This window comes from Pipra filicauda, unplaced genomic scaffold (assembly GCF_003945595.2).
Source record: "Pipra filicauda isolate LSUMZ 115617 unplaced genomic scaffold, ASM394559v2 scaffold26_size5592650_pilon, whole genome shotgun sequence".
In the NCBI taxonomy this organism is placed as follows: domain Eukaryota; kingdom Metazoa; phylum Chordata; class Aves; order Passeriformes; family Pipridae; genus Pipra; species Pipra filicauda.
The window spans coordinates 299,325-322,926 of NW_024104387.1; the positions used below are offsets into that span (position 1 = coordinate 299,325).

The 23,602-nt window shown below is 42.2% G+C and overlaps 1 protein-coding gene across 6 annotated transcripts in view; it reads right to left on the bottom strand.

Annotated features, from left to right (window-relative positions):
• OSBPL5 (oxysterol binding protein like 5) overlaps nucleotides 1–23,602 on the bottom strand; it is a 177,857-nt gene that overhangs the window by 52,975 nt on the left and 101,280 nt on the right. For 4 of the 6 annotated variants that reach the window (XM_027737253.2, XM_039382452.1, XM_039382451.1 and 1 more), the window contains exons 2-4: nucleotides 9,507–9,663; nucleotides 3,511–3,584; nucleotides 2,401–2,463 (exon numbers count right to left, since the gene is read on the bottom strand). In XM_027737253.2, the coding sequence (XP_027593054.1) occupies nucleotides 2,401–2,463; nucleotides 3,511–3,584; nucleotides 9,507–9,663 (294 nt within the window). Of the gene's footprint in view, nucleotides 1–2,400; nucleotides 2,464–3,510; nucleotides 3,585–9,506; nucleotides 9,664–9,965; nucleotides 9,971–10,437; nucleotides 10,459–23,602 lie in introns of those variants that run through there. The other 2 variants (XM_039382455.1, XM_039382454.1) reach the window with 2 other exon arrangements.

Consider the following 23,602-nt stretch of genomic DNA (forward strand, 5'->3'; position numbering starts at 1 on the left):
GTAGAAAAACTCATTCACAATGCATTACCCTCACATACATCATATAACTGTGCACGCAACAGCCACACTCCTACAGCTTTATAGACTTCACTGTGGCATTAGCAAGGGACTGGAAAAGTGAAGTACCACTGAGATCCAGCTTCAAGATTATTCTCACTATCCCTTAAAATACACCTCAATTCTTTGTGGGCCCTGCATCATACCAAGAGACTCCAGCTGCCCTCCATCCAGTAGAATTAATAGGTAAGCACAGGAAAGGAAGAAAAAGAACATGTGGCACTGCATACTGTAATAAAAGGTGCCTTATAGGACTCTGACAGTGCTGAATGAGTCACAAAATGAGAGAAAGGCATCTCCTGTCATTATCAGGTGTGTGCTAACTGTACTACCTGTCTGCCTGATGAGCTTGAGGCTTGGTTATACTTTTACACCCAACTATGAGTACTGGTCCCAGAAAACAACGCTAAAGGGCTCTAAAAAAGAGAGAAACTATTATGAGAAACAATCTGAAATAAATAAGATAATAATTTTTTTCCCCTTGGTAAAGGACATAAAAGAAACTCGACTTAAAAAATTAAGTAGGAGAAAATATGCTGCAGGAAAGTTAGCAATGTAATATGTAGCTGAACTGTGCCTTAAATTTGTTTTAATAAAATATGGGGTGAGAAGCCACAACTGAAATCAGAAATATATATTAGTGCTAAGAACCACACAAACACGCTGAAAGCAAATGTTCCAGCATCAAATATTTGACTGTCTGTACAGATATGACAACTGGGACGTGTTCACACCTCGGACATAAGAGAGCAGTCCACCCGTGAGCACAGGGCTCTGTGGTTGCAGTCACATGGCTGCACAGGTCACAAATTCACAGACATTTATAGGGTTTTTATAATACATTCTCTCTGCTAACCTTGGAAACCTGCAGCCTGTTCCACCATGCAATGTGGATATGGCCTGAGTGAACAAAATGCAAAGCTGTTTCCACCTTACTGATGAAGATGTGAAACAAAAAAACAATCTGCCCTAGGAAGTGCAGGGAATCCAAGGCAGAGTTGGGAATTTGAGGTTATCTAAGCCCCAGTGCAGAGATTGAATCACACTCCTTCTCATTACTGAGTGAAGAGTCAATGTGGTGTGGTACATCAAAATAGTGCTGCTGAAAGAACATTGATTTCCAACAAGGTTTGTTATATACACTGTGCCAAAAGAAGGGCAAGTATTCATGGCACAGATCTGTTACCTACAACATTTACTTCTGAATCCGTTAATTAAACCTGCACATCCTACAGTTTGGTTTCTAAGAATTATTCCCCCCCTGCTATCAGGAATCTAAACATGACCCAATTACCACACACTCTTCCCTTTGATTCAAGTAGGTGGAATCACTATTTATTTTTAAACTGAAAGTTTGACCGATCCCTGCTTGCAGTTCTGCACACCTGACAGTAAAGTTTCATTTTAGAGCATTATAGCTGAGTGGATGTGAAAAATTACATATTAAGCAAACTGACTACCAGTTTGCCTAAATTTTTAAGGTACAAGTCATTTCACAATAAGGACTCCCTACTGTCACTGATGTTGCAAAGCTTGACAGAAGACAAGTTACATGGCTGGAGAAGAGCAAGGTAGTGTATATAACAGCAAGGTGAAGCAGAGTGAAGTGAGAATGAAAAATGCTACAGCACAGGTTCAGTGAGGTAGAAGGTCTCCAAATCAGACATGATGTGTCTAAGCAGAACATTTGGGCAGGAAAGAAACACCTAGCCCTGGCCCAGTCAGTAGCCAAAGCAATTGCAACATTGCAAACGAGTAAGCAAGCTGAAGTTTGGTGTTTTGGTATCCTCGTATCTGTTTTTAGTCCACTGATGTTTCAGAGCAATTCTGACTATTGTAAAACCAAAGGCTTAGGTTAGTGAAACCAAAGTTCATGTCCAGATCCCCACTTATTTTGAATCACAAATCTGATGCAGTTGTTTACTGTTGTGCATTTTCTCTTAACTCTTCCTAACAATTACTCTTGACACCACCAAAGAGAGACCCACCAACAGCTCCCCAGTGCACACAAAGCATGGCAGAAATCTAGGTGGGTACCCAAATTTTCCATGGGTGCTTCTCCTTTCAAAAACACACCTGTGGAGACTAATTAGCAAGGCAGGCCCAGAGGCTGGGAAAACATAGCTCTCAACCCAGAAATCTCTCATAAATACATTCCTACTCTTGGATTCATCCTGCATCTCAGAAATCAAACTCCCTTTTGGACAGCATTTCACTGCTCTGAGTTGTCCCGTCCAGAAAAAGTCCTTCTTCTTTACATTCCTAAGTCATTACAAAATTCAACGACACCCCTTGTAAGGCGTGCAAAACATCTAGCTTTAAAGCAGCCCTGGATGCAGTTACCTGGTCCTTGGGCTTCTCCACTGCCAGGATAAGTGGGAGGCTGATCTTCCTAGAGGAACCTGCCTGAAAAAGCAAAGCCAAGGTTGGTTTGCAGCTTGCCAGGTTCCCGCAATAGCAGAGGACATGTACACAAGTCCTTGTTCCATACTCCCAGAGCTCCTCTAATCACCATCTCCCTGTGCTGACCTCTGCCAGGGCATCCCAGGAGAACAACCTGCAAGCTCCAGGCGAGTGTAGACAAATGTACTGGAAGATCCAGAAACTATTTTCATGTCTAATAAGAAATCACTTGTCTGCAGCTGTTTCTTTCGTGCTATATTTTCATTTCAGCTGGTGTCACTTGCATTTTACAGCTTTGCAGTTCAATAAATGTAGTTAAAAATTTATTAACTGGTCTTGCTTCTGTTTTCAGTTACCCTCCAGAAACATGTTAGGGATCTGCAGCCAAAAAAGCCTGTACATGAATCTCAAAGCCAGATCTAATTTATAAGGTTGATTCCATCTTCACAGGAAATCAAACCCAAGCACTCCATAACTCTTGATGTAGAGGCAGGTTTTGAACACCAAGACTCAGAGGCTTTAGATCCAGTTTTACCTCTCTGTAACAGGCTGGATGGAAAAGTTGTGTTCAGGAAATATTGGTTAGTTTGTGTTCCTCTCCTGTTACACTACTTCCCAAAGCTCTCTCCCAGGATCTCGATTCAGTGTTTCGGATGCTATGCACTACACTAAATACTACAATTTTCTCTTCCAAAACAATTAAGGTTCATGATGGCTTGCTGATCAGGAACAGCAGGAGACACCTCTGCTGACAAAATCAACCTTTCAACCATAATTATTCATATCTAATTACACTGCCAATCGAGGCCCAATTAAACAGGGTTCTTCTGCGGTAGGTGCAATCAAGTCAGAGTAAAGTGTAGACTTCGTTGTCATCCCAATCATGCAAAAACACTCATTTTCTTTCTCTCAAAACATGCACACATAGTTCCTGCAGGAACAGAGGGAGAGGCTTTCTCAATGACTTAAAAACAAGAGAGTAAGAATGATTAATAACAGCCCGAGAAGAAATGAAAGCAAGACAGGGAATGGATCCCTATCCTAGAGTACCTTGCTAATCGAGTTTGGAGTCTGTGGTGTCTCATCCTTCAGTGCTGATGGGCTATTTCCTTCCACCTCTTTTCCTGCAACAAAAAAATGTAATTCAAAACCAGAGAAATTCTGTGCAAAACCATGGCTCGTCATGGCTTTAGAAAGGACTGCTGCTAACATCACACAAGGGAAGTTGTCATGAGAAAGAGCAGCCACACCACAATCACAGAGAGGGATCTTGCAGAGCTTGAAATAGCCTGGATCCACATGCTTGGGCCATGCAACAAGATACTCAAAAGTTAGGTCTCGAAAGACAGTGGTAAACCAACATGATGGTTGAAAATTCCAGCATATGAAGGCTGGAAAAAAAAACAGAAATAAGATTGCTTATGCATCCTTAATCAGCTCCCTTCTGTGTCTCCATTATGATGCAGTCTTTAATTACATTACCACAGTCTGTTCTTTTCTTACATACCCCATGCCTCATTCAGAGCAAATAATAAATGCAACTCAGTTCATAAGCAGCTCTTCAATCCTCCTTGGTCAGTATCTGGCAACTACATACAGATGCACTTGATAGCATGTTTTGTTGGACAAATAATAACCATTATCACAAAATGTTACAGAAGACAGAACAGCATCTAGGCATAATTAGTAAAACAAAATTAAACACAACTTGCAGAAGATCGATGTCTTCTGATCAAGTTATTTGTTAAAATAAGAAAAATTTACAAGTAGTATTTATGAACTCTGTGGCATTTTCCAAGCATTGTAGAGATATATTCCCACTACTCAAATATTCTAAGCTTGCATACATTATATACTGGCATGAGTATGTGTAGTGCTAGTCCAAGCAATAAAATGCTATGATAAATCCTGTTTTTTTGACAACTGTAATCATGTCCTTACAGTAAAAGAAAGCACAGTTCTTTTATTAAGGAAAAAAGCAAAAAATAGTCTCCGATTGATTAGACTAGATTTTTAAGTACCAAGATAGTCATTGTTAATCAATTGCAATGTAGTTTTCTTCTCAAAATCGTTGGCAATCAGGGCTTCAGAATATGAGATGCAGTAAAGAACCACTGAGACAGTGAAATATAATACATTTGTAGCACACTGCAGACATGGGAACTGTTGAAAATGTTTCTAACATTGTGTGGGCCAGCCTTGGAAACAAACACCACATAATGCAAAATCAGAAAGGGAAAATCCTCATTCTCTCGAAGACCACAGAAGTTGTCACAGATGTGTCAGAAGCCATAATTTCTCCCGGAATTATCAGAGCAGCCTTTTAAGAAGCCAAACACTGTTAGAAAAGCCAGTCACAAGAAGCTCACTGAAAAATAAATATCCTCATGGCCATGCCCTGCACTTCCATCACAGCACACAGGAGAGAACAAGCATGTCCTATTATAGCCAGAACTGCAACTGTGCTACAGGGTTCTGCCACTAAAGAGACAGGACAAAGCCGTGCCCTTCATCCAGGCACTAACAGGCAGTTGGGGGTATCAACTCTTAAATGTGAGAAAAGACTTTGTGGGACAACTGTCCAACTTTCCACATAGTGACAAGGGCTGGGGTGGGGGTTTAGACGTGTTTCTCACCCCGTGGCCCAGTGCTGCACTGGGCCACGTGCACACAGCCGTGCTGATGCAGGAAGCCTGGGAGAAGAGCGGTGGCACGTGCGCTGCTCACATGGGCAAGTGAAGCAGAGGAAGGACCTATGCAGACACACAGAAAGGTGGTGCAACAACAGGGCACCCATATCCCAACCTAGTTTCTTTGCTGTCACTCCTCCCCTGGAAACACCAAGCCCTAAATAATACACTCAGAAACTTAATGTTCGTGGGCAGGAGAAAATCCCCAAAATATCCTCAGTGGCCAGAGATCTGACAGTCCCTTTGTGCTACCATGACAAGTGGGATGGCCATAAGCACTGCTGTGTATGGATTAGGACCTGCATTTCTGTATTTTTTCTTTCTCTGATGGTGTTTGCCTCTTTATAGGCCCCCACTCTCCTTGACAGAGGAGGTTGGAAAAAGCTCACAAAGCCATGTAGCTGCTGCAATTGTTTCCCATGAAGAGTTTTTTCTGCACATCTATGGGAAAGTAACATATGGTCTAAAAGTTCAAGTAAAGTTAATGGGAATCAGCTGCTGCTTGCTCCGAGGGAATGGTGTCTATTAGCATAACAGAATTCACATTCATTCTTTATTATGTCTCATTTCTTAAAGAAAGCTTAACTCCAAGCTTTTATCCATACAAAAAGCCTGAACGTGAGACATTTCTGCCTTCTCTCAGTAATGCAGGTAAAAGGATTTGCACCTGAACAATGAGATTTTCACTGTTCCTGAGGTTATGGATCATCCTGCTCACAGAGCATTATGGAAAAAAATGGGATATGCAACTGTTCATTCTTACCGTATCATTTATAAGGCTTCATAAGGTATGTTTAAGAAACAACATATATTAGTTTCTTACACCAGACTCATTAAGTCTATTGGGAATTGTGAGGGAAAGGCTGTTTTTCAGAGGAGTGCTATCTTTGCTGCCAGTCCCAAGCAAATTCGCTGCAGCCATGCAGAAGGAGAGAGCCAGTCATTGTTTGGAAAGCAAATTTCATTGAAATGATGTGGAAGTTTGTCAAAAACCCCCACACATAGTTAAGTGCACAGAAAGTCCAAAAGCGAGAGACCCACCCAGAGCACAACAGATACAGCTGTCTCAAGAAAATAAATAGGAAACCACTTAAAAACATACAAGAAGCTAAATATTAACTGGCTATAGAAGCTGAAGTTCTTATCTCCCTGATTAAGAAAACATAATGCCCACCACAGAAATAGAGCTGAATCTCTCTCATCTTAAAGTGCTGGCTGCTACCAGGGCAGCAAAAAAGGTTCCTCCACAAAGTAGCCCAAAAATTTTGCACCAAATAACAAAAAAGGTTTTGGGAAAGGAATCAGTGGTGCTTACGGAAACAGCCTTCACCACATTGTGAAGAAAACTGCCAACATTCCAGTCTTGTGGCTAGAGAGTAGAATTACTGATACCTTCTTTTTATCCATTACTCTCATGAACAGGAAAAATAAATATTTAGTTCCTTTCCAGGAAAGTAACCATTCCTTTTCTTTGGCTTTCTGCTGGGCATCAATCCTACAAGTCCATTTGCCTTTACCCTTTATAAACAATGATACAGTAAACATGACTGATCAACAAGAGGAAATACAAGCTCTGACATGTGAAATTATTGCCAATAAAACCTGTTTCTGCTGTAAATATCAGCCACATGGCCCAATGGCAACACCTTGACTGAAATGTAGTTCTGTGTATCTTTCACAGTAAAATTCCTATATTCATAAAAGTACATCTCTTAGGATGCAGATAAGCTGGGCTATATTTTTATTTAAAGACTGTGTGATCTTGCAGCCTAGTCAAAAAGAGATTCTCTAAAAATTCTTTTAGCTACTCACCCAATAAATTTCCTATTCTCTGAAATAGAAAATAGAGAAAGGTTCTCTCTCCTCCTGGCTAAGTGAAAGACAAACATGAACAAGGAACAAGAATTCATGTCTCTCTAGTTTGTGAACTTCCTATAAAAAGAAAATATCTTACTCCATTTTTTTTTCAGTTACGAGAACCATTAGCACTTTCATATGCAAGCAAGAGGCAAAAAGTCCAAAGTGTTATTTCAGACAGTGCCCTCTGCGTTTCCCATATATTTCCTTCAAGAGAAAAAATCCTCTTGCCAAACTGAATCTCCATAGTGTAGCTTGCTTGAGGTGAAAAGTCTGTCACTCCCTACTCACTGAAGTATTTACTTGCACACCTTTATTGTTGGAGGGTGAATTCTAGATGATGGTGCTGTGAGACCTGCAGTTCCAGCCACTAAATTCCTGGCAGGAAATCACTGGGCTTTGCTGCCCACTGCACCCACTCAACACAGTCAGCCCAGCACTCACATAAAGAAAATCTGCTGGGGTCAGGCAGCAAAACACAGACCACTGAAAAAGCCTCAAGAACACAGAAAAACAGAGAACAGAGAAATATTGGATGCAGCTTATGGACATAGACCTCGGGCTTGCTGCTATCTATGGTGATAGCAGCATCCTTCAGAGGGATGGGAGAAGGTGGAGGGAAGCACACAGGCTCAGAGGAAAACCAGGCGGAAGCAGCAGCAAAGGAGTGAAAGGAGAGCCCACCAGAGTAAATGACAACCGAACGTGAAGAGTGACAGCTACTTCCTACAGGAAATATGAGGACAACAAAGAGACTGCAACTCCATGGGGACAGGGAAAGAAATGAAAGGAGTAGAAGAAACGTAAGGATAGACAAAACCCCAGGCTCCCTGCAAGAAATTCCCTTGCTGAAGCAGTATAACTTCTGTTTCTTTCAAAGGGATATTCTCTCCTTTACAAATCCTTTGCCCTGTGCTCTTCCTTTGCAGTTCTGAGGGCTACTGCCCTCACTGAAAACATGCTGGAGGTTACCTGGGAGAACTGTGCAGCAGAACAGAAGCTCCTGCATGGCTCAAGGCACTTGTTCTACTAAGCCCAGCAAAGGCTGTTTGGTCTGGCTGACAGGAGGGATCCAGGAGAAACAAGGTGATGGGGGAAGCTGAGGAAGAAACAAACTCTTCCAGTCACCTCCTCCAGACTAAAACCCTCAACTTGCCCTGGTTTCTAAAAGATTACCACAGAAATACCACTGTGAGGAAGTCAGTAACTTTTTTAGCATTGAAAATTCTGGTAAGAACTGAAGAATGGGCAAACTGTAAGCAATGGCTCTCCATCTCCTCGAAGCAAGGAGAAGCAACTACAGCCTGGAAAATCAGTCCTTCAGCTCCCAAGGACAGTAGAAGCGAGCTGTTTACTTGCCACACATTTGTACAGACTGTGCTTATGGGCAGCTAGTGCTTCAGAAGTCCCTCCAGGTTTGAAATGTATGAGATTTTAGGTGTCCCATTTCAAATTGTTTTCAATTTGATTAACCAAAAGGTTGTTGAAGCTTCCAGGGGCCTCAGTGACAGCCAGGATTAGTCAGCACTGCTGAAAATAGGCTTCCCACTGCCTTGAAGCAGACACTCACAAACAAAAATACCTGCAAAATCAGAGGCCCTTGAAACATTTGCACTTAAAGACAATTAGCTCAGGAAATCCAGATCTTGTTTTGCTCTACATCTGAAAAGCCCAGAGACTCTGTTGGGTGTTACATTTATATGAACACTGAAACCTTTTGACAGATGCTATGTTCTCTCTCTAGATATCAGTGTTTTGAGACCTCATGAAGGTGCTGTGAGGTTTGACTATTTAGCACTGACATGGCAGCTGCAGATGACAGCTCTACAAACTTGTGACTGCCCCCTGAAGCACTTGTTTATAGACTGGAACAGAAGCATTGTCTGCAGACTGCAATCAAGGAAAGACTTGAATGTTTATTGTGAGCAAAAAACACTGAAACAATAAAATGAGCTCTTTTTCCTTCAAGAGGGGTGTTAGGAAATTCAAAGCAAAAAAAGATGTAAAGAGAATGCTAAGCCAGTCTGCCATTCATTGCAACCTGTCAAGATTCCTGGTACTTGTAGTGCTTGTAGATATTTACAGAACATTAACTACAGAAACTCTGTTGTAATATTTATCCTAGGCTCTAAATCTGAACAGGGAAATCTGCCATTAAATGTCTGCAAACGGAGCCAGTAAATCTTAAATGAGTCCAATGCTTAGGGTGAAACACATCAAATGCCTCAAAGTGGAAGCACCTGAAAACATTAGCCATTTTTTAAACGTGAGGCCATGCAGTGTTTGAACAGTTACAAACCCCACGTCTGATGCCCTCCATTCCCACTTAATGCCACAGCAATGATAAACAACAGCATCATGAAAGCAGCACTATCTGGGATCCAGTAACGTCTGTGTTGCAGTAGCTTCTCTCACATTCTCGGCAGCATGCTGAATTATCTCCTTGCAGTCAAGCACCTGAGACATACCACTTTCTGCACTGACACACCAGGAACCAACCTGGGCTGAGTGGGTAGATGTCATTGTCGGCCCCGAAGAACAGATTGCGCGTCAGCTTGCGAGGATCGACCTTCTGAGGAGTGGATGATGCCGGACAGAGGGAGAACCTGCGACGAAGAAAGTTCTCCTCCTTCATGGCATGAGCTGTGGGGGTTTTCTGAAAAAGAAAGATAGAAATGACAGTTCATTTTATGACATGGGAAATCGAAGTTTCACACCTAGATGACTCTGCTGCTTCAAAGCCAACTAATTCTATGTAGTGCACCAGATCTTTTTACAGAGTCCCAGAAGGCTATGCAGGGAAAAAAAATTAAGTGATATTAGTTTGAAGCTACAATTACTGATTTGCTGACTCTTGGTATCTGCAAACTGTAGGGAGCAGGACACTGCTCCTTGGTGAATCCAGGCAGTATAACATCCTCCTACCTACAGAGATCTATTAGGATAATAGCTACTTACTAGGTCCATCCAGTGCACAGTCCATAAAATTCACTTTTTTTTTTTTAAATGGTCTTGGAGTCTGTTTCATAATGCAACTCCATTGCTGTCAGCAGAGTTACACCATTTCCACAAAAATCAACGTTAATCTGAGCTGCGTGGAGGAAGACCAGCTGCCCTGGCTGCAGAGAGCAGCAAGCAGAGATCATGCCAGTGTTACTCCTGCTCTAATTTCCAATTATAGCACATATAAATAATTTCAGTTTCCTTTAAAATGCCATTTAGATCAGTCTCGCAGTGTGATCAATAAGATAACTGTTGCTGCTCTGTGACGGTAAAGACCAGCATTTGTCTCCCCAGAAGCCCCCCTGCATTCCCATACAAGAGCCTGGTGGTACTTTGCTCTTTACCACCACTTGGCTAAAGCATTAGACTATCCTGGCTGGAATTAAAGGTTTCTTTTATATCCATCCAACAAGCAGTTCTTTCTTACCCTTTACAAGCAGATATTATGACTGTCTCCTCCCCGAGTTACAAGCTTTATTCTCTCACCATGTGCAGCCAGAGGAAGGGCTCTGGATAGCAGTAAAAAGTGTTAACCCAGCCTCTGGGTGGGCATCACACACCACAAGGTCTGCTGCTTCTCTGGGGGACAGTCACTGAGGTAAGAAAAACTCTTTAGGATAGTACACATTTCCTGAAAAGTGTCTCCAAGTTTTCCCATCCCTTTTAGGCTACTGGGAAAGCAAAGAAAACAAAGCTGCCCAGTCACAGTGCAGTTCCAGAGAGCAGGACATCACATTCTCCAAAAGCCCTATTTGTTATCATGGCCCCCTCTGTGAAGTGGCTGTAAGACAGTACCCACTCAGCAGCAGCATTTCACTGTAACCCCTTCACACAGCTCCTGGTGAAAGGCTTTGCACTTGAGCACCAAGACATGCACACTGGACAGGGCTGCCATGGACTGAGCCTTCCCCTGGTGCCTTACATGATGACATGTGACGACAGCAGGGTGAAATGAGGTGGCTGCAGCTTTCCACTCACTGCTGCCCTGCCTCCTGTTAATTCAACTGCCCAGAAAACTGCCCTACAAATATATATCCAGGCTCAAAGCGTCCTCGGGTTCCCATTGCGGCCAACAGCATCTCTGAGGCAGCAGGTAACACAGCTAATTTGGCAATGTAAATAAACCTTTATTTGCTCAGAAGCTCTTGACTGCATACAGCTGGACAGAGAGAAGATGCAAAATTAAAGCTAACTTTAAAAAAAGAAAAGAGAGAGGAGGGAAATACAGCTAGTCATGTGTCTGAATGCAAAATATTTAAAAATAATCCAGGTCTAAATAGCTGGGTTTGGAATGCTAACAGTGAGCTATTTTTTGTCCTTGTTCCCAAAAAGGCAGTCTCAACTCTCTACTTCTAGAACTGCTGGTAAGTGGCTCAGAACAAAAGCAGATGAGTGGGATACTTTCTCCAAAAAGACACAACCTGGCAAGGCTGTGCTGATGTGCAGGAAGGCATTCAGAAAGCCAAGGCCCATCCTGTGGAAAGCAGGCTGGGGAACAGGTTACAAACATAAAACATCCATCCATCAGCTCTTACGCCCTGCCAGGGTAACAGAAAAGCTGTGTCCATCATCATTTTGTCTCAGCAATACCACAAGCCATGTCAGTGGAGAACTGCCAGCCAGCACTGATGTCGGTGGCAAAACCCCTCCAGAGCAAGAGCAGGCTGTGTACTGGGTCAGACACACCAGAACACAATTCCTTTCAACTGTCGCTATATTCACTATGCAGAGAGACCAATACTCTAACATTTCCTTGACTTATTATTTCACACTATTTAACCACAGGATAATTGTCAGAATTCCTGTACTGATGCTTTCTCATCCCCACAGTTATTTAAGCCGTGGGCTTGATGGCAAGAATTCTGTATACCTTGTTCAACTGGGAACCACCACTGGACAATAACAAAGGAAAAAGATTTTCCCCAGGTCTGTAATTTGCTGTCTCTTCTCTTATATATCTTAATACAAACTTGTGGCAGCAACTCATCTCTTTTTGATCACACAGATCAATTTGGGTAAGTTCCTCTTAACTGGGTGCCTTTTGGCAGAAGACCCTCAGTGACCAAAGCTCCATGAGAAGCAGCAGCAGTGATGTGTCTGTCTGTCAGTCACACACACAAACCGTGCCACACACTGTGCCACCAATATCCCGGTCTGCTTTTCCAAGATATCTAACATTGAACTGCTCCAGTCCACAGGCACTGATCCTTCCAATGTTTGACCCTCATTCAGACAGGCTCTTATGCCATCCATATTAGCAAGACCTTCCCTCCAACTGGAAACTAGGAGCAGCAGAGCCTTTAATTCCATGTGCTATATGGTATGCTCACAGTTCAACTTACTTTGCCTTTATTTTGGGTAAAAGAGAATAATTGTTGGCTTGCAGTTCATTCCCTGACTCTGCACCATCTTATATTACCATTATATTTTTTCAGAAAAGGCTGAGATGGACAGACTCAGCTTACAAGATTTCACCTCATTACACAGTAAAAAATGTAGCACAAAATCACAGAAATGGACTTTCTTTTGTATTTTCATTTTTTTAATACATCAGATCACTTTTTTCCTTGTTAAAGAGAAAATGTAGATCACACTACTAAGATTCTATAATACATCTGAAATATTTGGTTTGGTTTCCAAAAGACATCTCTGTGTGTATCCGCATCTGTATCTACCCTGATTTATGCTCCCTCCCAATGCCTCTTGTAATATTTACAAAAGTCAATGAACTCTAACAGGCATTGGAAAACCTGAAAATATTAGTATCTTAAAAGATCAATGGATAAAGAAAGGAGGGAAACTGTAGTTGTCTTCTGACAGAAGGGCAATACTATGAACTCAGCTATTACCAAACATCAGTGAATCCAACATAAACCACAAATCCACAAGAGACTGAGGCCTCATTAACTCAATTACTCTGAGAGCTACTTGTTTTATCTGTCCATAAGGGTCTGACTGCCCAAGCTGGCTTCAAATAACATAAAGCTTGTGAGAGCTGTAGGGGATGATGAACAGTACATGCCAGGGGCAATTTTCCAAAGGGATGTAACAGGAAGGTGGGAGGTGTGTTCAGTGTTAATACACCTAAATAATCCAGCCTCTGCCCAGAATCACCTCTGTGAGATAGGAGGGTGTGAAGGGTTTCAAGAATATTGCCTTGTACTAAATCTACTTTCATAACATTAAAGTGTAGTTATCTAGAAAACATACAAAAGTTCAGTGTCAATGAAGTATCTGATAAGAAATAAGCAACTGTAGAAGATAGGTTTCTAGACATGAGTGATTTTGATCTTCAAATATTTCATGGCTGATTTGAAGATAACATTGTTGTTCTGAAACCCAAATTTACTTCTAAATGAGTATTTTGGAGGTTGCTTCAGGATATGGCAGATGCTTCACAGAAACCAGTTCTGCAGAGGCTCAGGGAATAGAGAGAAAGTAAAAATCAAAATTGGGCCAGAACTCCAGAAGGCCAAAAATTGCCATTCTGTCGCCAAACCACTTATGTAACACAGGGCAAGCAATTTCACCTACTGCTCCTGCATTCCCTCCAAATCCAGCAGATGAGTTGGAGAATTGTCCTAGAAAGACAACATGTCTTAAATTGAAGATGCCAACTGATGCAGAATTCATAAGCTCTTTTAGGAAGCTAACTTCGTAATGAAGAGCCTTCCCTCTCTCTCTTACGAATTTACCTGATTGTTAGTCTTGACAGATTAAAGCACCCTGAAGTTTGCAGCTCAGGTCATTTCTGGCCTTCTACTCTGTGGTCTTGATCATAAAAATGAAGGAAAGGTAATACAGAGAGTAAGGACAGAGCCACTAAGCACATTACTTCTCAGGATTGCCTCTTTTGTGGTAACCGTAGTAAGCAGTAATGGGATATTAAATGTGGGCTGTTCACCAGAGCTTAAAAAGGAATAAATAACTCAGCAGCAAGAAATAAACTTCTTACTAACCCTGTCTTTGAGGCCACTTTATCTTTTAAAAACAAAATATACAGCAGATGAGAAGTCTATGTCAAACCGCCATGAAACATAGGACAAATGAAAGTGGTGAACTTAACCCGGTGCAATAGCCCAATGAGACTTTCACTCCCAGGCACCTTCAGGAACAGCCAACGAAGATGAATGGGGCAAGAAAAAAAGTTCTTTATCAGCAAACCTCGTGGCTGCCATTAAAGCAAATGGGAACTGTCAGTGCTCTCCTCCTCTGGCACTGGACCCATTTTGGGTGAGGGCAGCAACTAATACACTTACAGATGATCAGTGCTGGTGCAGAGATGCCTTTCACCCAGCTGCTCTGCATTCTGGGCCTTTTGTGCTTGCTGGGAAGATAATGGCAGCTTTCAGCATTGGGCTTGAAGCTTCTGGGGATGGAATTTTCCTGGCTTCTTCTTTAAATTTTCAAAGTTCCTGATATATAATTACCACCCAGATAAAACTGTGAAGATATTATGTTGTCCCTACCCTCTGCAAACTGGGGGGGGTAGGTTAGTTTGCTTACTCTCATTTTCAGCACTTTAAAATAGATTGGAAATATGTACTTCTCTATAAATAGTTAATTAGGGGGGTTGTATAGTCAAGAAGGCTGTGCTAGTTAGGAGGGACTCTTAATTTATTCAAATCTTGTTTCAAAAAAACCTTCTCTTTTTCTGGTCACTAAGTATTTCACAGAAATTAAATTAAACCATATTATGTATTCACAGAAGTCATTCACTCCAAAAACTGCATCAATAGAAAAAATTAAATCTAAAGATACTGACATTTCCTGATCCAATTAACCCTGAGGAGGTAAAAATTTCATGAATGAAATCAGAAGGAAAATTGTAAGCAGATACATTTCTAGCGATTACAGTTCTAAGTATTCATAAGGAAAAACAGCAGCTCAAATCCTCAAAGAGGGTAAATTATTAGTTCAGTGATGTGCTGGTGATTTACAACAGCTGAAGAACCACAGTCAATTCAGGAAGTCTTTGAAATCTGTTTCTGAAAGCTATTCCCAAAAATGCCTATTAATAAGATAGATAATTGGACGACCAACTCCCACTAGCAGTTAAATAAAACCTGATACAATGAAAAGTGGCTGTGCAGGCAATGTTTTTCTCTACCTAATTCACGTTTGCTTGTTGGAGAAATGGCAAAACACATATATTACAGCTGCCACTTAATATTTTGGGCTTTTGTGCTGTTAGTTGGAACCTGAAGCAATGGAGTAGGTGTCAGCTATCCTCCAGAATTATTTAGGGTCAGCGATACTCAGTGGTGCTGGCAAGGGGACCTTTCCTCACCAGTGGTGGTCCCTAATATGTTCCTCCTGGACCATGTCACACTCTGCTGGATCCCAAACCAGCCCCAGCAGCTCCATGGTGCCCTACTCTCCCAATCCCCTACGCATTCCAGACGAATACACTGAAATGCTGGTACTGCAAGAGTGCTCCAATTTTAAGGATTGCCATACCCTCTGCTGCATGCCATACTACTCAGCTTGATGATCAGTCCAGGCTGGAAAATCAAGTAATGTGGGTTGCTGAAGACACCCATCTGCAACAAAGGAACCGGCTTTGTTAAGATCACATGCAACAGGAAGGATTTCTCTCAGCTGCTTTGGCAAGCTCAGGAGTACGGCTAGTCCGTCCCTACAATCTAACTCAGAGCTCACATGTCCTGAAGAGTCCTTAAAGCTTGTGCTGTTTTTGTGGAAGTTGCCTACCACAGCCACCCTCAGCAATCTGCCCTTGCTTTCTCTGAGAACAGAAGAACAACCTCTTTCTATCACCTTCTGCCTCCCTCCCTGACTTTTCCTGCACCGGGCAGTGAAACTTGCATAGTAATCAGGAGACAAAACTATTTCCTCCCTTAATTCTCTGTAAGATGTCTTGATTAATGTTTCCTTTGTATACACCAGAACATTTCTAGCTTTAGGCATGCCAGGAGCACTTAGATGCATAATCTTCTTATGACTAATCTCTCTCTACCGTGAGCATTATGTACAAAGACCACAAACAGAACAACTACAGGCAAAACCAGGCCCTGAATGCCTACAATAAGAAAAAAATATCCCAGATTGTTCCTTTTGGGGAACCCTATCTAACTCAGGACAAATAAATTTCAAGGTAGGGTCACAAAGGTCAAAACCTTTATATTTGACGTGCAGGAAAACCCTCTCTTCAGAATCATCTCTGGTTTGGATAAACATCTGTGAGCAAACACCAGCCCATCACTAAAGCCATGTTGTGTTTGGAAGAGGGATCACTGCAACCTTATGGCTTAGAAATGAGTACTGCAATAAGCATTACATACACAATCCTCATGTGGAGTTTTTTGTCTTAAAACGTTGCAATTTACTCTGTAAACATTATGCTAGTGATTTCTTCCAACTAAGAATATTGAGTGGGTCACTGAAATGAATGCTTAATGATTTTTACATCCACCTCCTCTGCCCTTTAAACTGTAAATTGATTGTTATTCTAAGGCTATTAATTTAACAAAGCATATTAAATTTCCCACTAGCACTGAGGAGCTTCTCCTGACTTAGCATTTCACTAGTCTTTCCCCTTGCTAACTGCATAGATCATACCTCACTTGCTGTAATTACAACTAGTACATCAACATTAATTATTTCTCTGGTAATGGCAGGTGCATGCAGAACTAAAGGTCTAACCTGTACTACCAGAAGGATGAGGAAGTCCCCAGCACCCAATGAAAAACAGAAGCAAGCACCTTTCCTGCAAATCTTTTTTCTTGGACCCTCGCTTTATTTTCAGTAAATTATACTTTGCATAATCTCCTTTAAACCCCGATTTCTGAAGGCACCTCTGTTGAAGATAGCTCATGCAAAGGTATTTTATTGTAGGATCTATCTATTCAAGAAGGTAAGGTACTTGCTTTGAATCCTCTTCAGTCCTTTAATCTCATGTTCTAATATATTCAGCTGAAGAGGTAAATCACACCTGTTAGGCATACATCAAACACCTTGGCCATCTTACTGAATTTTTATTCAAAGTTTACCATTATTTGTTCCTGATCTCTCTCATCAGCACTCTTTTTAAGCAGGAAAACTATGTCAAAACTCAGATTAGTGAAGACTCCCCACCAGAACATTATGTACATCTAAGCACGTGTGCAATGTGTAAGAAGAAATGTGCAGTCCTCAATCACATCTCATCTCCTGGTGCAGTTTTTGTAACAAACTAGCCAAGAAATTCGAGTAATGATCCACTTGGAAACAAACCCAGATCTCTGCCTGTAAATTTCTTTTCATCTAGAAATATTTATATAGGTCTTTAATTTAAAGTTTCATATAGATGACACAAGCACTCACATGGTTCTCACAGGTGCTTCTTGGCAGTAGATTCAAGTGGCCTTGGAGATATAGTTACATCAAAATTAAGGTATAAGTCTAACTTGGGCACACAGCACATATACGCAAATTACCTTTGAGCTAGGTAGCTGGAGTAGTGCTAGCAGCATGGGCTACAGGGAAGACATGCAAGGCAGGCTAGAAATTGTATCTGAGAAATCAAGCAAGCACCAGATGGCCAGATCATTCCAAAATCCATGCTGGTGCCTGCTACTTGTTCAAGCTTGTTCAAGTGTTCAGGTAAGCAGATATAAGCCTTGCAATACAGATGACCCCTGAATCCCTGCTGCTTGTGCTGAAGTGTGGGCACAGTCCCTGGGCAGCACACAGCGGTTTGGCAGCGCACGTCCAAGCCAAAAGGCAACACTCCCTTTGACTTCCATGGGAGTCAGGTTCAGGCACAGAGACAAAGTATGAGTTTAGGCACTAAAAGACAGCGTTGAAAGCTTTGTGCTAGTTAAGGAAATAAGTATTCAGTTATGAATTTCCATAAAAATAATATTAGGCCCAAAGGTGAAAACATTGGACATATTATTCAAAAAATCTCCATCTGAAAGGCAGATTTGAAGTGCCCTGCTTCCTTTCTATTGCAGTTATGAATACCAATAGCTCATCCACCAGTGACAGTGTTCATTTGAGGCCCCCTCTGAACACTGTGTCTCCAAGCCGGGGCATTTCAGGGAGCAAGTATCTGAGTCCCATGAACAGTATTAATGAATTACATAATGGTAAACCACATCCACCTTTGGCACATCGAGCTTTCCAGTAATTATCCATAACTCACACAGTATTTGTTGCTTGGGAACAGCTATCCCACATCCCCCCATGCCCTGAAGTTTTTGTGCGTGCTGTAAGTAATATCCCCTGATGACCTCCCATACAATCCTTCTAAACTGGAGCTGACTACCTAAGAGAACAGCTTTTTAATAGACCATGTTTTCTAGAGGTACCTTAGGGGTGAGAGACCCCAGGCTATGGTAAGGGTCACCCTGATGGAGTCACCATGATGGGCCTCGGGAAGAGGGAGCCCAGTCCCGCACGGCACCTGCGATTGCCCACTGCCTGCAGGAGAGCTCCAAGGAGCGTGGCCCTTTGCAGGGGCTGACAGGATTTGGGATAATCCCAGGGCATTGAGGGAAATACAGTATCAAGTATATGGAAACATAAACAAGATGTTAACTTAGTTGCTATAGCTAAAGCTAGCGGAGATTTAAAGCCTGACAAGAACACATTGCTTTGGACAGGCATGTAGTTACATCATTTGCAAGCAGGCCACATTTTCAAGGTCAATTCTTGCCTTGATATTTTTTCTTTTAAAAAGAACATATTAAAGAGCATCATTACAGCATCATACTGCTATCTAAATCACATAATTAGATCATATTCCCTTTAAATGGAAGAATCTACTTCAAGCTTTAATGACATTTAAAAACAACCCAAACCAACTGCAAGCCTCGCTGATGGCTTTCTATGATATCCACCTCTGGCCTTATACAATTAAATCTAGAAAAGATTGTGCCTTGGGGCTACACTCCCATCACACAATTACTAGGAAATACCAAGCTAATTTTAAGACCTGCTTTCATGCCTGATAGTGTCCTCCTGACATTATTCCCTTGTTTGTGAAATATTGCCCCTTTGTAACAAAGTAAACCAAAATCAACTTCTGTCTCAAGTCCTGTTGAGCCATTTCCAGACTCAGGCTCAGAAGGGAACAATGACACAGCAGTAAGGCAAAGGTAATGGCAGGAAAGGATGTTTACAAACCATCTTACAAGACAGAAAACAAGTCCTGTTCAATGTCACAAAGATTCAGTTCCAGATTATGCCATAAGCTTCCACTGTCCCAAACATACACTCACAAAGAATGAAATGGACAATCATAAATGCCAAGAATTTTAGCTTAGAAGTATATTTCTTCTTTGAAACCTTGTAGAAGCACAAACTGTATTTCCACCCAACAGCTCTGACCCTAAGCCTACCAAATTTTAGCCAACCTGGCTCATCTGCTTTTGAAGAACAGCTAAGCAATGGAGAAATGACCATATCCCATGGGGCTCCAATCATGCTGATTTTTCCTCTCCTCTACTTTCTTGTTTCTGCTATCAGATTCAGACAGGATCTGTAAATCTCAGGAACCTTCATAAGGAGGGCTGAATAAACATGACCAAATAAATTTTAAGGAAGTGTATCTATTTTTGAAGAGATCCTTATATGCCCCTGTTTAGCTTGTCAGACTTTTGGGCTCTGTAGTATACTGAGATCTGCTGTACAGTGGTTTAAATTTAGCATCCACCTATACTTCCTCTGACACAGTCACTCTCCCCAAAATTCTACAGGAAGTAAATACACTGTTTACTTTTGCATAAACCTCACTGTTTCTCAGAGATGAGAGCATCCAGCTCTTCCTTCAACAATAGTTAAAAGATGGTACTGCAGTTATTTTGGGCCTAGATTTTTAATTAAAAAACTCTGTGGGAGGAGGGAAACTAGACAACCCACAAAGAGCATTCAGGGTGGGATTATGCTGTGTTAAATAAGCCCAAAGGACTCAAACCATGCAAAGGCTGATGCAGCACACACAATGAAACCCACTCTCAGCCTCAGTTCTCAAGCCACAATCCTTTCTGTGCCTACCTCAGTCCTTCCTTCTCTCCCAGTTTATCCATGACAGTGAAAACAAGGAGACAGGATAAATTCTTTGCACTGTGGCTTTCCTTTGATTCTGCCAGAGGGAGTTTTAGGCATATTTGGGTGTGAATGAGCACACTCACATCATACAAATTTAACAGCTTATTTGTCTTTTCTGATCTCCTTATACGTGTTCAACTAAAATTATCCCCATATTTTTCCAGTGACTACTCTGCTACTTGTACTGTCCCACTACCAGGTGCAGTGTGCTGGGCATAAACTAGACTGAAACTGTGTGATTTATCAGCCATAATCTACAGCCCTGGAGAATCCAGGCTCCTGGTCTTGTGGGCAGCAAACTTAAGAATACAGCTCTTGACAAAAGACAAGAAATCTGAAAACTGTGGAATTCAAGAAGAGAACTCTTCTCATCACTTTAAAGCTAACCTATATTGACACCAGCTTTTTTTTGGAACTGAATGGAAAGATCTAAGCAAAAAAACCTCGAACTGAAACAAAACAGTATTGCTAGGTTATAAGCCCTCCTTGCTACAAGGACTGGCAACTGGAAATACAAGGAGGGGTCAAAATCACCCCTGCCTGGACAGCTGGGAGCTCCCAGATGGGGAGGGTATGGAAAGCACCAATCACGCAGCACAACACCAATGCAAGGATATCCATGCCAGCTCCAGCACTGCCACAAGGGAAGAAGGAGAGGTCAAAGGAGGATGTGGAGAACAAGAGGCACCTGCAGACCCCCATTTATAGATTTATGGATCACACTGATCTTCAGCATGTCATAAGAATAAATGTGGCTTTAAACAAACAGAAATCCCTGCCTCCCACACAAACACAACCTGAGGCCTGGCCCAGAAGGAAGATCAAGTCCTCAGTGTCCAGACTGGCCCTGACTGAAAGGAAGCCAAACACAATGCAGCCATTCACAGCATTTTCTTTATCTCAGTGCTAAGAGTAGCTATACAATGCTTTCCAATAAAGACCACAGCAATTTATCACAGAGAGACAGGAGTTAGCAGGAAACACTCCCATTATCTCTACTATGGAAAGGAAGTGACAAGGAGAAAGGCTAAAAGGTGACAGACAGTTTTTATGAGGCTAGGCTTCAGCCCCTCTCAAGGCTGACCAGCTCTTCTTTTCCACACCAGGAAAAAAGTGATAGGGTGGGTCTCACACAATAGGAGTTGGAGTTGCCATGCTATGACTTCTCAGTAGAAACGAACCAAAACAAATAAAAATATCTGTGCTGCCTCAGCTCCTCAGGCTATGTAAGTCAGGGAAGTTTTGTGGCCTCCTTAGCAGGGTGATGCTGATTGAAAGCGGTGAGTGCAGGGCTGAGCATCCAGCTGGTCAAAGAGAGGCCTGCAATGCTGTAAAGAAGGGGCAGAGGAGAGCGAGACCCATGGTGCTTTCTGGCAACTATTTGGTCTATATTACAAAAGCAGGCTTCACAGTGGTTGCTGCCTACAAGCTCCAAACACAGAACAGTTTATAAACACAACAGCCTAGATGGAAAAGATCTGAAAAGTTTGGGAGGGCAACAAGGGAAATAATAAACAAATATCTCTGAAATGAAGTAAGGAGGCACTTAAAATGGCAGAAGGCTAGATGGTCTGTACAGACCTTGTGGTGCCTCTAAAAGGTACAAAATCTTTAACATCCTATAGCTGTGCACACATACCAAATTCCCCTACAGGGCATAAACACAGGCTGCTACTACCTACTGCCAGTAACAAATACTATTGCTCAACCATCAGCAATCAGGAGGCACAGCAACTGGAAGTGTTAGGAGCTGTACAGACACATAATAAATAATTCCCTACCTGAAAAAGCATATTGGGTTTCTATCACTCTCAGGCAGCTCTTGCTAAACAGTGACAGACCACAGCAGGTAATGTCTGAGTGAAGCAGAGAAAACTAAAGAGCATAACATTATGTCTTCCCCTTGATCAGGTCAGCTCATTCAGTGTCTTTCGCAGCAAAACTAATCTTCCACTGCAGTCATCTCTTCATCTTTAGAGAGATGTATAAACACGGATATTAACAACTTCTCTTCTGTGCAGCTCACAACGCATCACCTCAGACACCAATGATGCAGTTGCTTGTAAGGACAATCGTGTGTTTCATAACAAACAATTTCCTATCTCGTTAAAAGTGGAGGTGATGAGACAAATATAGAGGAGCTTTTCAAAACTGCTCACCAAAGGACTCTGCAGACTCCTGTGGGAGTGGGGCAAGCCGATACTGCCCCTGTCTGTCAATGTCACATAAACTGTCCTGACTGCAAACCATGCTGCCAAGAACTGCAGGCAAGGACCTGTCTGATGCCTCTGCCACTCCTTCCAAGATTACCAATGTTGCTGGACTCTTTAAGATGAAAGTTCTGCTGTTGACAGCCTGCAACTCCCACCCAATGCAAACAGAACAGACAAAACCTGTGAGTCAGCTCAGGGAGAGAAGTAATCTAAACCAGCAAAAGGACTACCACAGATCACATTCCTCCTTGAAAGAACCAGCAAAGACCAGGACAAGCTGGACACTAGGCTGAGATATGGCCCAGCTGCAGATTTGTCCAAGGTTAGCTCCTTGCTTTTGATGACCATACACCAGTTTTACCAACTGCTGCCTGCCTATGCCACCCCGACAGCCCCAGAACCATCCAGCTGCAGCCCCACCCTGCAGGCAAGAGTCCTAGCTCCCTCATGGGACACACTGCTGCCACCATCCCATCACTGGAGTAATGGGGAATCAGTGAGCTCAGGGAAAAAACATCGAAGAAGATTTCCACCCTCCTCTGCAAAACAAGCCACTTGCAGTTCGGAAAGCTGTTTCCGAAGCAGTGCTCAGTGTGGAAGTAATGAAGTTGAGAAACGCAGCATGGAAATGGCACTCACAGTAAGCAAGGGTGGGAATTAAATGAGACAAAGGTGACACTAACCCATAGGAGGAAACTATTAGGTTCTGTGAAAATTTATTTCTCTCAGCAACCTGGCAAGGTAATTGTGCCAACAAGCAGCACAACAAACCATGTTCCTTCCAGTAAAGCTTTGCAGTCCCCTAATGGCATCAGCTTCTCCTCATAGACTCCTTCACCTCACCATCACCTGCCTTAAAATAACCTCTTATTTGCAGAAGAAAAGGATCACATCCATTTATTTACTCTGTGGTAAAAGAGAACCTAGAAGTTTTAGTTAGGTCCCACGTTTCCAGACACCTGTCATCAGTCATGTGCAATCAAGACAGTTCTCCGGAAGACCCTAGTCTGTTGGTGGCACTGCCTGAATATAAAGTTTCCCTTACCAAACGTATTCCCCCTTTGCCTGCAAACACCAAGAGTCTTCTGTACGCATTTCTTGCTACAAGGCACATATTGATCATCTAGATTAGCAGCAGTACTGGGAACACCCCATCAATAAACTATGATATTTGGGATTATAGTATCGGATTGGAATTTTCCAAAGTTTCACTCTGTATCTGTTGCCCATTGGTCTCTAGACTGCCCTGCCCTGCCAATGACTGAGGTAGATGACCACAGATAAGTGTCTGACACTCACGAGGCACTCACATTTCACTGATGCAAG